The following is a 16,339-nucleotide window of genomic DNA, read 5'->3' as shown; positions in this document are numbered from 1 at the left end:
AGAAAGCCTTTGACAAGGTCCCTCACCAAAGGCTCTTAGGTAAATTAAGTTGTCATGGGATAAAAGGGAAGGTCCTTTCATGGATTGAGAACTGGTTAAAAGACCAGGAACAAAGGGTAGGAATAAATGGTAAATTCTCAGAATGGAGAGGGGTAACTAGTGGTGTTCCCTAAGGGTCAGTCCTAGGATCAATCCTATTCAACTTATTCATAAATGATCTGGAGAAAGGGGTAAAAAGTGAGGTGGCAAAGTTTGCAGATGATACTAAACTGCTCAAGATAGTTAAGACTAAAGCAGACTGTGAAGAACTTCAAAAAGATCTCACAAAACTAAGTGATTGGGCAACAAAATGACAAATGAAATTTAATGTGGATAAATGTAAAGTAATGCCCATTGGAAAAAATAACCCCAACTATACATACAATATGATGGGAGCTAATTTAGCTACAACGAATCAGGAAAGAGATCTTGGAGTCATCGTGGATAGTTCTCTGAAGACGTCCACGCAGTGTGCAGAGGCAGTCAAAACAGCAAACAGGATGTTAGGAATCATTAAAAAGGGGATAGAGAATATCTTATTGCCCTTATATAAAATCGATGGTACGCCCACATCTTGAATACTGCGTACAGATGTGGTCTCCTTGTCTCAAAAAAGATATACTGGCATTAGAAAAGGTTCAGAGAAGGGCAACTAAAATGATTAAGGGTTTGGAACGGGTCCCATATGAGGAGAGATTAAAGAGGCTACGACTTTTCAGCTTGGAAAAGAGGAGACTAGGGGGATATGATAGAGATATAAAATCATGAGTGATGTGGAGAAAGTAGATAAGGAAAAGTTATTTACTTATTCCCATAATACAAGAACTAGGGGCCACCAAATGAAATTAATGGGCAGCAGGTTTAAAACAAATAAAAGGAAGTTCTTTACCCAGCGTACAGTCAACTTGTGGAACTCCTTGCCTGAGGAGGTTGTGAAGGCTAAGACTATAATAGTGTTTAAAAGAGAACTGGATAAATTCATGGAGGTTAAGTCCATTAATGGCTATTAGCCAGGATGGGTAAGGAATGGTGTCCCTAGCCTCTGTTTGTCCAAGGGTGGAGATGGATGGCAGGAGAGAGATCACTCATGTTCTGAAACTCCTGTAAGTCTGACCTGTATGTAGCCAGTTAAGAGTGCTTCAAAGGTGCGGTCTATCTTGTGGCAGATATCTGCATTAGGCTCACAATGTCAAAATTCACCCAGCATATAAATAAGCCATGGCCTTATGTCTACTGCCTGGTGGAAGGAGACTTTATTGTGGAACGGCTTAGAGGCTATAAAGCTATCCCCCAAGGCCAAATTAGGAGCCAACACAAGTTTATACTATTGAGGCACTGGCACAGAGCTGCACCATGATGTTTATTTCAGAAGCAACATCGTTGGTCCTCAAACACTCTGGGACAGGATCATTTACTCCCTAAAGCCTCAAGATGAGAAGCATCAGGTATTTCCAGTGTCTCGGTTCTTGGTTGTCGAGGTACAGAGCTGTCTCACAATCCAGAAACCTCTGGGCCTCAAAGCAGGAGTCAAGACACACACATTTTATGGTGGCGTGGTTGTGAAATAGGTGCAAAGCTATTCCATAGAGCATAGCTACTGGAGCCTTGACACAAGTAATTCCAATGCATAACATGCCACGTGATCCACCTCTCAAGGCAGTTAGAGAGTCACATGGAACGGACAAAGCCATCCATGACATTTAATGGTCAAAGCAGGGTCTTACTGCCATGAGATTTCCACACAGCTGTGCTCCAAGCACGACCAACAACATTGAAGGCCTCAGATCAGGTAATGTCAATGCAGCTGGTGCGTCATGGTCTAAGCAGCTGTACCATTGCCATAGGAGATGACAATGTAGCATTCTTAAGTGCACACAGACACTTTGAAGCCTTGGATCCACAGAACAATGTAAAGGTTTGAAACAGTGGTGCCTGAGGCATCCATGACGTAGTAGGACTGTCCATCACAGCCAGGCATTGATTCAACAAGGGCCTAAAAACAAGTTGTTTCAGTTTGAAGATACCCCGCAATGTGTGGACATCAGAGTAGAGTAAACTAAGTTGACTCAAGGCTGTGGCAGTATGGCCTTTATGCAAAGATACCCCATGGCACTAGATCTACTGATGTGGGACACTCATTACCCTTTGCAAGCAAAGCACATCAGTTTCCTAGGCTTGGATATCAATGCAAGAAAACTTCAATGCAGGCAAAGTTAGCATAGACAGAGTCTGCCCAAAGAGCTTCATGGTCAATGCAAGACAGTTAAAGTAATCTTTGCTGGTGCAGACTTTTGCTTGCAAATGTGACATTTGTGCAAAGCTTTGCCTCATCTTCCAGAAAAGAGGCAGAGGCACAGGCATTGGCACCAGAGACAGACGCTAAAGTCAGCATCGTGAGAGTTTTAGGCCTCATGACATGCAGATCAATTATTGCAGTGTAGCTTTGATATTCTATGGATTTATCAGACAAAAAAAAGTTTATGATCCCTTGTATCATGAGATGATCATAGATCTAAACTTCCTTTTGGAAATAGTCTCCACAAAACCCTCACCACTGGGAATGTAACAAGTAACAATAAGCGTCTTTGCATGAGCTATATGTACCAGTGCATTAAACAGCCAGACAGCTTTGAGAGCCAGGGGAGATCCCATCTGTCCCTTGTTAGAAGGACAAGACCAAGAGTAGGAATCCAGTCAAATAATATCCTCAGAAATGCTGAATTAGAGGTAAGAAGTTTTCCCTTCACTGACCAGTCAAGGTAGCAAAGGCAAGCAAAGACAAGAGAGGACATGGGACAGCAATTCAAGTAAGGGAGGATGTAGAGAGTTTACTGCTGAAGAGAATATGATATAGGTCTTCCTGGAAGAAATAGCCTTTATTACAGTAGCACTTAACAGGCCCAACTGAGATAATCATTCTAGGCACTGTACAAAGACATTGAAAGCTCTCAGAGCAGAGACTATCTCAATAGACAAGACGGACAGGTTAGGAGAAAAAGTATTATTGTCCCCATTTTAAAAAATGAGGCAGAGAGAGAGCAAGTGACTTGCCTACGGTCACACAAGAAGTCTCCAAGGCAGAAACAGAAACTGTAGTCTGATCTCCTGAGGCCCTGAACTCAGGCAGGGTTGCTAAGTGAAAGCCTTAGTATCTGTGCCACCAGGAAACTAGCGAACACTCCCACAAACAGAGGCTGAACTTGTTGGCTCAGCAGGATCAGCTCCCTAGCAGTAGACTGTTGATTGGACACATCTTAGCATAAAGCGTCCTGTTCCTGCCACAGCCCTTGTTTGAGCAGCCAGTTGCTAGGCCTGCTGCTGACCAGACCCATGAGACCAAGTTCCTGCCGCCTCGCCTGGTTCCCACTCCTTGTGCCTGTTACCATGTCCTGTTCCTGCTTCCTCACTGCAATTCTGGCTGTGACTCTTGGTGTGACTCCTGACCACAACCCCGGGCTCTGACCACTAGGTCAAACCACCCATGTTACAGGCCCTGACAGGCCCAGTCAAGTGCCTTAAACACAAAATCATGTATTTATTTTAAATAAGAATTTAATGGAAAAAAGGTAGCTTAATAGAAAGAAATGAAAGGATGTTGTTAAAAGCTAGCAGTATAATAAGAGGCAGACAGCCAGGGATGTGAGGAGATGACAAGCAGTAAGAAGGTAGGCCTCATCCTGCAGACGGTGATGGTGGTGAATTTAGAAGTGAAAGAAATCAAACTGCTCAGCTGTATGGCCAGAGAGATAAATTCTTGTGAGAATTGTGATTCCAGTTCCAATCTCTTTCTCCCCTTCCTTCCTAGTAGATTCATACTCTATTATCTTCATGCTACCTCCCTACCCTTTAACACTGTGTATGTAATTACATTAATTAGCAAAGATTTTTTCCTATATATTTTTCCTTTATTGGATCTTCAGTCCTGTTCCTGCAGGAGGCAATATATACCCAAGGTGGCCATTGTAGTATAAGATATTCCTGAGGGCATTCTGCACCAAAACATTAAAAATTCTGTGCACAATATTTTAAACTTCCGCAAATTTTATCAAATAAATCTGGAGGCTCCAGCATAGCATTGGGGAGCACAGGCCACTGGCTGAACAGAGGTGGGAGATCACTCTGCAGCTCCCACCCCGACACAGACTCAGCGATGAGGCTGCACCCAACGCTGACACAGCACAAGGACTGGGCCTACCCCAGAAATACCCCAAGGCCCTGCCCCTTTGCACCAGGTGTGGGCAGGCAGGCTCAGCAAGGCAGAATCCAAGTGTGGAGGGAGTTAGTATGGGGGGATCCAGATGTGAGTTGAGTGTTATGTGGGGCGATCTGGATGCAGGCAGCTCAGTGGGGGATCCGGGTGCAGTAGCTTGTTGGGGGGGGGGTTTCTGGGTGCAATGGTAATCAGACTCTGCAGGGGGGTCCAGGTGAAGATGGTTGGGGCTCAGCAGGGTGGGGATCCAGGTGGCTCATTGTAGTGGTCCAGGGCAAATGGGGCTCATTGGGAGAGGGTTGGGGGGGGAGGGTTTGGGTATGAGCGGGTCTGGATACACAGAGGTTGGGTGGATGGGGAAGCAACACCCTGTACAGGGATCCCTCCCCCTGCAGCTGAGGAGAGATGGGTGCAGGAAGCAGGTGGAGGGGGGAACTGGAGGACTTGCAGAGCTTCCTGCAGCTGGGGGAGGAATCTGGGGGTGGGTCGGAGGCCGTGCAGGGGAAAAGGAAGTCCCATCCTCTGCAGCTCAACTGGGACTAGCAGCTGAGCCTACCACAGGTTAGGAGCCACCAGCTGGGTCTTCCCCAATCCCGACCCCTACCCCACAGTGATTTACCTCTCTGCCATCTGCCCTGGCACCTAAAACATACTGCTGGAGAGGGTCGCATGACTGCTCTTGCAGTGGCGCAGAATTTCCCCAGGAGCATATAAGAGCTTCTTTTTACACACTCTCACTCCCACTATGACAATTTTCATACATCTGTCATATCCAAAGTAGGAGCTAAGTCCAGATGCTTCGCTCCACGTTTTAGATTTATATCTTTGTTCCTTCCTATGGCCTATAAATTTGGGGGAAACACATGACATCCATCTTGCCTAATAACTAAGATCATCTTTCAAACAGCTGCAGGTGAAGATTACCTGATTTTAAGGGCATAGGAGTTAAGAATTATGTTCTCTTGATCTCTGGAGCAGTAGCAAAAAGAATCAAGAACATTATGAAAATTATGAGATAGTTGATAAGTGAGGTGGTGAGTATGCAGAAAGAAAGAGAGAAAGCCTTATTCTATAAAAAAATTTAAATTATGCAAATAAACATAACTTTCCCAAGGATAAGGAAAAAGTAGCAGAGACAGTTTTGCATATTCTTTGGTTTTTCTAGAATATGTGTGCTTTACCTTGAAAACGAATCCTTCTGGACAGGTATGATCATACTTGTAAACCTTGTAGACTACTAGAAATACAACACATGTTAGGAACGCAAGGGCAAAAAGGACCAGAACAGTTACCTGCAAAGAGAAACAATACAACATTCTTGTTAGTGATGCATTACTTATTACATTATCATTCATTAATGTACTTAACACCTGTCTAGTATCAGTGTGCTTTGCAATAAAAGAAAAATCAAACAGATCAAACAGGTAATTAACCACTAAGAGAGGTGAACAGAGTAGCAAGAGTGCCCCTGTTCCTCCCACTCAGAGAAGCCAGAAGATAGTTCTGGTCATTTGTTCATTGCCTAGAGGGCTGTTGTGACAGTTGGGCCTATAACTTTGTCTGCTTGGGAATTAACCATGAAAAGTAGGTCAAATAATTACTAGACAGAAAAACTGAATTAGTCAAAAAAAGGGACGATTAATATAACTCCAGGACTATGTTGAGATCATGCTTTGTAAACAAGAAAGTGTCCGGAAATAAATGGACCAAAATTGGTGTGTTGGAAACTTGGCCTTGTTTTGTCCACCAGTTATGAGGTGATGGGCTATTCCACCCACCACTCCCTTTTTGGGTCCTTAAAGAAAGTCTTCGAGAGGAAAAGAGGAAGAACAGAAGGAGGCTACTGAAGTAAGCTTCACCATCATGGTTGCCACCCCCACCATCTCCTGGGACCCCAGGCCTTTGTCATCCTGATCCTGAGAGATGTCTTGACCATATCAGGCCGGAGAGAGGAACCCAGATGATATCACCACCTCTACCGGTCCAGCTGAATCCCGAACACCACCTGGGATTAAACGGTATCTGATTTTAACAGCAGCAGCAGCAGCCACTCCTCCTCCTCCTGGCCATCTCAACTAGCTTCTCTTTTCCCCAACAAGACAGTTATATTACCATCTTTGATACCATCTAAGAGACTATCAAACAAGGGGGGGGTCCTTCTAAAAAGCTCTCTCGAGCCGAAGGGAAAGGGAACAAGGGATGTTGTTAATATGAAAACCTCACTACTGTACATTTCAAGTGTTTTAACTGTTTTTCCTTCTTTAATAAAAAGTTAAAAATGTTTAATGTGGGTTTTCCATGGTTCCAAGCGAGCTGATGTCTCTGTAGAACAAGCCCCAGACTTTGTTTAACACTGTTTAATGCTGGATACTGACTGGGTTAACACCTTTGCACCACTTATTCCATCTAAACTAATACAAAAGGCCCTGGTATTGAAAGGTTCTGTTGTCACCTTTCCTGTTCCATATGTGCTTGAGCCTGCTGGGACAGAATGAGGTGGTTTGGGGCAGCAGTGCCAGCAGCATGGGTATAACATACGCTCTAAGTCTAGCTTGCATTGGTTAAGTGTATTTCCTTTCCCAATGCATTCCCAAAACAGGGATTTGGCTGTCAGCAACTTAACATCAATCTAGAAATGACAGAAGTGCCACTGGTGGGTGCAAGAAAACACTTTCTCCATACCCTCTGGATGGTTATCTGCTCCCTCTAGTTAGGGAATGAGAGACTTTTTTGTTAATGACCGTTGCAATCTGGGGATCCTTTTGGGATTCTCAGTGCTCTAGCATTCATAGGTTGCATCAGCAACTTGTCACATGCAGGTTGCACTGTAGAAGTGTCTTGCCACTTCCAAATGGAAATACAGCAATGTGTTCAAAATAAGGCTACCTTTGAAGACTAGAAACTCCAAATACAACTGCCCAGCTACCTAGCCATGCATGTGGTAGAGCATGTGACAATCTGTGCTCAACAGACTGCACTGGTTACCAGTCTGTTACTGAGTAAAATTCATGGTGTTGACTTTGACCTAAAAAAGCTCCATGACTGAGGGTCTTTATGCCCACTGATGTCAATGGAAAGACTCCCATTGACTTGAAAGGGTGCTAAAGCAGAGTTTTAGTCTCTTTCCCTAAGCACCATCCTGATGGTTGTGATGTAAGCTCCCGTGTTCAAACCACCCATTCCCAGAATGGAACTGTGGGTGGGGCTTTGGCTCTGGAATTAGATCTCCACTTGTCCTTAGAAAGCCAAGTTGGTTGAGCTAAAGGGCATGTTACAGAGCTTATCTCATCAGGCCTTTGCCTGGAGGGAGGTGTAGCCTGAGTGAGTTTTATTTGTTGTTTGGGGAGTTGTCTTTGAAACGACCTTATTATTTTTAGCTGAAATTCTAAACGGATGTACAAGTGCCTAGATGCTGCACGAGGCTTTTTTGGGGGGAGGGGGAGGACAAATCAGAAAAAATAGCATGTTTCAGCAAGAGAAACAACAGTAAACAGAGCCAAACAAAATTAGGTGACTAAGGCATCAAAAGAGAAAAGGGATTACAATGGAATTTGGATTTTAAAAAGAGCTAAGTGAGCCAACTGTACAAATCTTTAAAAGAGAAGACTTTCACTGCACTAGGCTTACATTAGCAAAAGACAATATTTTGAGATTTTAGAAAGCAAGAAAGGATTTTGGAATTCTGCATTTAGAGACAAAAAGAAACCTGTGGTCTCTTTACAGTAAGTGCTAACCAGGGCTGGGAACCCCATCCTACAAACCTTATTCATGGCAGTGGGACCACCTGTGACATTTACAGATCTCAGTATCAGATTTTGGGGCTTTGTCTACCCTAGAAAAATTACCTGCACTACAGGTGGTGAATTATAAATGCTGACACTCCTAGTTTGCAGTGCTGTTGTAGTCATGTTGGTCCCAGGATATTAGAGAGGCAAGGTGGATGAGGTAATATTTCCCATTGGGCCAACAGAAGTGGATAGAGTTCTCTGAAAAATAACTGCTCAACGCGTAACAGCAGTAGAAAAAGCTAACAATGTTAAGAACCATTAGGAAAGGGATAGATAATAAGACAGCCAATATCATAATGCCACTATATAAATCCATAATATACCCACACTTTGAATACTGCGTGCAGTTCTGATCACCGCATCTCAAAAAAGATTTATTAAAATTGGAAAAGTGAAGGGCAACAAAAACTATTACATGTATGGAACAGCTTCTGTATGAGGAGAGATTATAAGTCTGGGATTTTTCAGCTTGGAAGAGAGAGGACTAAGAGGGGATATGATAGAGGTCTATAAAATTGTGACTGGTGAGGAGAAAGTGAGTAAGAGTGTTATTTACTCCTTCACATAACACAAGAATCAGGGGTCACCCAATGAAATTAATAGGCAGCAGGTTTAAAACAAACTTAAGGATGTACTTCTTCACAAAACGCACAAATCGACCTGTGGAAAATGTTGCCAGGGGATGTTGTGAAGGCCAAAACTATAGTTCTTTTTTTCAACCCAGTTAGATAAGTTCATGGAGGATAGGTCCATCAATGGCTATTAGCCAAGATGGTTAGAGATGCAACCTCATGGTATGAGCGTCCCTAGCCTATGACTGCCAGAAGCTGAGAGCGGATGACAGGCGATGGATCACTCCATGATTGCCTGTTCTGTTCATTCCCTCTGGCATTGGCCGCTGTTGGAAGACAGGATACTGGGCTAGATTAGGGTGACCAGACAGCAAGTGTGAAAAATCAGGACGGGGTGGGGGGATAATAGGAGCCTATAAAAGAAAAAGACCCAAAAATCTGGACTGTCCCTATAAAATCGGGACATCTGGTCACCCTAGGCTAGATGGACCATTGGTCTGACCCAGTATGGCTGTTCTTATGTCCAATCCTGCAATTTTACTGGGAGTTGTAGGTGCTTGGCACTTTGCTAAATCAGGCCCTGGGGGGCTGATTTTCAGGGGTGTTGACTACTGACATCTCTCACTGACCTCATCTGGAGCTGTGGGTGCTCAGTGCTTCTGCAGATCAGGTCCTAAATGACTTGCCCATTGTCACATAGTCCGCAACTGGAAATAGATCCCAGGTCTCCCAATTCTCAGTTCATAGGTCTTACCATTCTCCCACACTTTATTATAGAATATATTACCTAATCTAATTAATAATGGTATTCAAATGTGAATTCTTATTCCTGTGATGCGTGTAATTTACAACCATGCTACATTTCCAAACCCCTAATCAGAAATCTCTTGGCTCCTTCCAACCCAACCAGGTGTCTTATCCTCCTCCCATCCTGCCTCCCCTCCAAGATACAAATTACTCCTTGCATATGCCTCTATGGATATATACAAGGAGAGGGAAAGAATAAGGTCCCTAGATTACAATCTGAACTCCCCTCAGTTCCACCCAATTCACTCATCCTCTCCTATAGCCTGACCAATGCCTCATCTACCTTCCAACAGCCAAATTTCCCCTGATAACACAATAACCCTCCTTTTGATACCCCAGAGCAACCCTCCAGACTGATCGAATCACCTGGCCAGAAATCCACTCCTCCCACACAACTAATCCTCCCCATGAAAATCCCCATCCTTACAACAAGTCTCCCCCCCCCCCCCCGAACCAACATTTGATCCCCATGGCCACCCCGTCAAGAACAAGCAATTGCCAACTGCAATCTGAGGGGTGGGAGGATGGAGGCAAAGGACAGGAGCAAGCTGCTCCACATCCATGACGCCCAACTGAAACAGTCACTCTACTGCTTCCCCCCACAGTAACTTTTCATCCTCTCCCTCACTTAGGGGAAGGTTCTTTTCTTCCTCCCACAGTGGTCCTGGCAACAGTTCACCCTCATCCTTTGTTCTAATGGGAGGAGAAGGTAGAATTTCTGGTGCAGACACGGCTGTTCTCTTCCCCAAGGGGACTTTGCATCTCTTCTGCTCATGGCAGGCAGTTGGCGCAGTGCCTGAGGTACCGACACAGTGGGAGTGGAGAGTTTGTGTGCTAGTGAGCGTGCATGCCTAAGTACTCTCCTGAGAAGCGTTTGGGTCTCCACCATTTCACAGGAGTGATTACGCATTAAAATGATTTTTATAAGTACAAAAACAGTTCATGGAAATATTTCCATTACATTGTTCTTTAAAAGGAAAAACTAGAGACAAAAACCTAAACGTTGCGCCTCACTTGAGCGAGTCCATTTCAGCTGGTTTTAGAGAAAACTGGTGTAATTGCTCAAACGGAAGAGGTGACAATATATTAAGCATATGACAGATTTCTGAATAGATTTTAAGTGAAAGTCTAGCCAGAAGCTGTGGTGGGGGTTATAAACCCCTGCACTGGTGACAAAGGGGTTAAAGAGCTGCTGTGGACAAGGCTGGCCCACCTCTCCAGCCCGGTCAGTCATGTCAGGGGTGGAATCAGGGTTTAGAAAGCAGGAAGTTCCAGTCAACTGCTGGACAGCTCTGGGAGAGAGCAGACAGCAGCTCTACAGCTTCCACGAGAGGACTCCTGGAAGGCTTCAAGGAAACTGCCCTCAAGAAGGTCAAACTGATCCTACAAGGAGACAGCAGACTCTGGCTTACCATCCGGGCAGGATAGGTTCAGCAAGCCCCAAGGCGAGCCGCCAAACGGTTGGTATTTCTATGCTCAAGCCCTCCCGAGGTTAGGGAATAGGGACCTATACTGAAAGGACATGGGGAGTGGGAGCTAGGAGCCCCATCCCCTTTAAAACACAGTTAGACTATTCAGTTCTGAGACTCCTGTTTATGCAGATGGGGGTCCCCTACAGGTTTTGCAGCACCCAAGCAGCAGGAGGCACCTGTCAGTAATCCGAGAATTGTGGCAGAAGCCTATTACAATAATCTAGGCAAGAAATGAGTAACAAATGAACCAAAGTTTCTGCTGTGGGTACAGTTAAATGATTATGGATTTTGGAGATACTGAACAAACAAAACTCCCGGGTTCTGACAATTAAACTAACATAGGAAGAGGCAAATGATACAGACGAAAAAAAAAAAAAATTAAAAAAAAAAAGTCTGAAAAGCAATGCAATAGATTTAGTGCTACGAGATCTTCTAATCAATCCATTCCCCTACACTACAGCTGCAAAAAACATTGTGGAAGCTGTGTTCACCTCTCTCATTGACTACTGCAACCTCCTCCTCTCTCACTTTGCTGAAATTTACCTTGCTCCCTTTCAACCAACCCAAAATGCTACTGCAAAGTTATCCACTGCTCCAACACTGTCTGCCCCTCTTCAAATCCCTTACTGGTTTTCCCTCCCCTTCTGAATTAAATTTAACCACCTTAGCTAAAAGTCAATTTGTTTCAATGCCATGTGCAATTTAGCTCCCATCTCTGTTCTCTTCTCCTTTCTTTTGTCCAGTTACTTGGCTTACTGCTCCTTTTGTGTCCTCACCTCCACACCGTTTTTCAACTAGCCCCTTTCTGCCTGAAGCCTTTCGTTAACCCAGTCTATCATGCTTCCACCCTCCCCTCCATCAAATTTTTTCCTCAAAGCACACATCCGTCGGGAGGCATATAATCCTACTCCTAAAAGCATTCATGTTAGTAAACGTGGAACTAACATGGCATGCTCTAGGTCTCCCTGCTCAGCCACTTGCTTTTAGTCGCATGCCATCCCCCAGTGTATGTCTCCATATTAAGCAATTTAGGTTGTAGACTCTTTGGAACAGGAACCTTGTTTCTGATTTGTCTGTAAGGTACCTAGCACACTCAATGCTACACAAAAAGAGTGAAAAACCTGTATTTACCTTTCACCCAAGTGACTCACAACCTATACAAATGCTCCACTTACCACTGAAATGCAGGCACGTCTGGGAGGAAATACAGCAACAATGCAAAACAGTTTAGGCCACACAGAGAATTTTATTGTTATCCAGGAGAATTTTAGGCAGGCAGAATGTAATTACTCAAGACTAAGTCTGGCTCGAACACTACAGGTAAACACTGTAAAACATGTAAAACATACCATGGGCTCCTAACCAAATGGTCACAATGTACCTTCCACAGCACAGTGACCCCTACCATTATGTTAGAGCTTTGGTTCAGGACTTAACTTAGTAAACTGGAAAAGAACCACTGGTAAAATCAGCTCCTCCACTTTATGTGACACCTATGCTTTCCATGATGATCTCCGAGACCCAGGAAATCTCTTTGTGCCAACTGGCAGAAGGAATGGGGGACATAGAGTTTTACAATAATCCCTTGAGTCAAGTATATACACATTAATACACCAAAGGGTGTCCTGCAAGGTCTCTCCCAAGAGCCAGTAGCCCACTGATCATCGTAATAGTCATGAAATGTACATATGGATAATATTTAAGAAGTTACGTATCTATACTGGAAATTATATTCTTAAAGAAATTAAATTCTTCTTTGAAGTTAAAGGCAGGTCACCTGGAGGTGACATGCCTCAAATATGTTCTGTTCTGGCAAGGGGTAGTAGACGCTTATCTCTCTGGGCTGCTCTACACTTGATACACTATAGTGGCACAGCTGCATCACTGCAGCTGCACCGCAGTAGCGCTTCAGCATAGACAACTTACGCTGACAGAAGGGGTTCTTCCGTCGCTGTAGATAACCCACCTCCCGAGAGGCAGTAGCTAGGTCGATAGAAAAAATTCTTCCATTGACCTAGCACTGTCAACACCAGGGGTTTGGTCTGCTTAACTACACTGCTCAGGGATGTGGATTTTTCACACCACTGAGCAATGTAGCTGGGTCGACCTACCTTTTTAGTGTAGATTGGGCCTAAATCTAGTCATTGTGTATTGTCTCTCTCACAATGTAAGTCTATTTGCATACTGAGCCAACTAATCAAGATTGTGAAATTGATGAGAGATCGCGAAATATACAGGAAGGAACACAGCACCGTGTCTGGTTTATGAATAAAGGTCAAAGGACTGTTTTGATATACCTGGGGTTACAAAGAGAGACATAATAGGATATCCTTTACCAAAGCGACAAGCTGGCAGCATGCTCGGTCTCAGGAAACAGGGGCTGGACACTCCAGGGAGATGCTCGGAGGGCTCAGGGGTTGGCACGTTTCTATCACTAACCTGCAGAGGGACAACGTAGCCTGCATAGGCTGGGAGGCAAATGCCATGTGTTGTCCATTGCCAGTGGAGTTGGGGAGCTGACCCATGGCAGGCACAGACAAGGCTTCGTCACATTAAGGGCAGGTGGTAGCGAGGTGCCTCACTGCCCTGGGTACCCTTAGGAAGCGCACAGCGTCCCATCCAAGTGAGCTCATCCCTCCTAGTTTAGGAGCTCTTATGAGAGCACAGCCTGAGACAACACAGCCCGATGGTAAAGAGAAAGATTCAGTCTTGAGAAAAATGGGAACTGGATGTCAAAGACTGAATATTCAAACCTACATTAAGTTTCAACCCATATTAATTCTGATTCACGAAATGCTTCAAACTATGCATAACAGTTCTATTAAACAGCTACAGTACTTCATGTGGTGTATTTTGGTAAAGGATATCATATTATGGTGTATGCTTTTGCTAGTTCAAAAGATTAATAGGCTCCTTCTTTCAGAAGGATATTTCTAACATGCTGTGTCAGATCTGGCCATATGGCCAGCACACATTGCACTAGACTTTCCCTCTACAATTCCCTGTAAAAAACTGCCTTTATGGGCATCCTTGTTCCAAGGCCCAGCCTCTTAAGGTTAAGGAGGATGGGAGATGCCTCAGAATTACTGGCTGGGCTGCAATGCATGATGGGAGAAGCAGCAAGATATTAAGTTTGCCTTTCTCAAAAGAGAGAGACAAGGGAGGAGGCAGGACTTGGCTGGAGAGATGCTCCAGGGAAGTGAGAGTTCTGATAAAAGGCCAGCAGCAGAAGAGCTCTGGGGAAGATGACAACTGGCAGGGGAAATTAGCCAGGGATGAGTGCTTCCAACTGGAGAGTGATCCAGGAATGGAGCCTATGAGGGGATTGGCTAAAGAATTTAGGAAGCGGCAGATAGATATAATATAGGAAGAGATCCTTGAAAACAGAGAAAGAGGGCAGTTTTAGAGTGGACAGTCTATGGCAGTGGTCTCCAACCTTTTTACGCCCAAGATCACTTTTTGAATTTAAGGGCAACCCAGGATCTACCCTGCCCCTCCCCAACGCCCTGCCCCACTCACTCTATCCCCCCCCCGATCACTCGCTCTCCCCCACCCTCACTCACTTTCACCGGGCTGAGGTAGGGGGTTGAGGTTTGGGAGGGGGGTGTGGGCTCTGGGCTGGGGCAGAGTGTGTTGGGGTGCAGGAGGTGGTGCTGGCTCTGCGAGAGGGTCAGGGCTGGGACAGAGTGTAATTGCCCCAGAGTGCCCCTGCCTATTTGTGTGATTTTACAATGGCAATCCTATTGGAAAAAATAAAAATAAAAATTCTCTCCCTTGTTGCTCTGGGAAAGACTTTCACAAATAATATGAGGACATGACCAAGGCATCAGTCCTGTAAATATTTACATGCATGTAACTTTAATCATGAGTAGTTCCACTGAAATCAAAAGAACTATTCATGTGAATTAAGTGTTTGCAGGTTACAGGCCTTAATGACTAGGCACAAAGGCACTTAAGCACATGCTTATCTTTAAACAAGTGCTTTGCTGAATAGGGATGGGATTACTCATGTACTTACATGCTTTGTTGAATTGGGGCCAATGTGTCATGAAATCCACAAAGTAAACAAAAAAAAAAAATAGAAATATATTTTTCTCGTCTCTTTTTCAGTTACAGAAACTTTAGGCGTTACGAATAGGAACAGCTGGCAAAAAGTTTTTAGATAAAAAGTTGTTTGCAGTGTTGTAGCTGTGTTGGTCCCAGGATATGAAGAGACAAGGTGGGTGAGGTAATAGCTTTTCTTGGACCAACTTCTGTTGGTGGAAAAGGCAAGCTTCCCAGAACTCTTCTTCATTAGAGCTCTGAAGAAGAGCTCTATGAAGCTTGAAACCTTGTCTCTTCCACCAACAGAAACTGGTTCAAGAAAAGATATTACCTCACCCACCTTGTCTCTCTTCAGACAGAAGTGTTATTCTTAAATTGATTCTATCCCTTCAATAATGAAACCTTTAAGTATGTTCTATACACTTGCATTTCTTCCATCTATTAAAATCGCTTATTGAAACAGTAGGAAAAGATACTAAACTGTAGGATTTGAATAATGAAAACTGTTTTTTCTTAGGAGGATGCCTCTTTTGCTTTTCCATAACCACTTGTAAACATTTAAACAACTGTTTGTTACTTGATAGCACATGACTTGCACCATATGGTTGTGCTGCAAATAGGCTTCGGGTTTTGGCTGCGTAGTTTGACGTGTGCATAGATGTCAAGGATAATGTCCAAACAATTCATTTGCCTTTGTAAGTACCACATGGATTAGAAAATGTACTACAATTTTTTTTTAAAAGTGTAATACATTGGAATGTATTGGGGAAAACAAACATTTACAGTTTAAATTATTTGGAAAGTAAGTGTTTCTCTACCAAGGTTTATTTCACAAAAGGTAAAAGCATCATCTTTCAATTGTGCTCTAGTGTACCACATTATTTCTGAAACTGTTGTGTGCGGCGACAGTGTGTGAATCACTATACCAGTGTTCAATGGGAGGAATATCAAACATCTAGTGTGAAATCCTGGCTCCACTGAAGTCAATGAGTCAATTCTGACCTGCAATAGCTTCTTCCTCTCCCCACAATTCCCACCATAGGTCTCTTCTGAGCAGAGACTGCCAGCCATGCTGAACTATGTGTAGTGATTCTGTGTTGTGGACGCTTGTTGGAGACTAGATAAAAACCTCTACATGTAATTCAATTGACGCTGGCTTTCCAAAGGTGACAGAACAATTCCCCGTATTTCCCTACAGTAGTTCCACAGACATCTATTCACACTCTAAACTAGCCATTTAAATTCATGTCCATTCCGGAGTGGTTACTTGCGGAAAACTAGAATAGGATTCTCATATACAGACAATGTTCATATTCTGTCCATTTTGAACACTTGAACCAAATTCTGATTTCAGTTGCATTGAAGTAACTGAGATCCGAATCTGACTGTATACATCTAATTGAGCTT

At 43.9% G+C, this 16,339-nt stretch overlaps 1 protein-coding gene across 1 annotated transcript in view; it reads right to left on the bottom strand.

The window, feature by feature from the left end:
• Nucleotides 1–16,339, bottom strand: part of NSG1 (neuronal vesicle trafficking associated 1) — a 31,049-nt gene that overhangs the window by 3,541 nt on the left and 11,169 nt on the right. Inside the window, 1 exon segment of the mRNA XM_065405449.1 lies at nt 5,431–5,541. Within this exon segment, the coding sequence (XP_065261521.1) occupies nt 5,431–5,541 (111 nt within the window).

This window comes from Emys orbicularis, chromosome 5, assembly GCF_028017835.1.
Source record: "Emys orbicularis isolate rEmyOrb1 chromosome 5, rEmyOrb1.hap1, whole genome shotgun sequence".
NCBI lineage: Eukaryota > Metazoa > Chordata > Testudines > Emydidae > Emys > Emys orbicularis.
The sequence above is the reverse complement of the archived record's forward strand: the minus strand, read 5'-3'. Positions and strand labels throughout refer to the sequence as shown.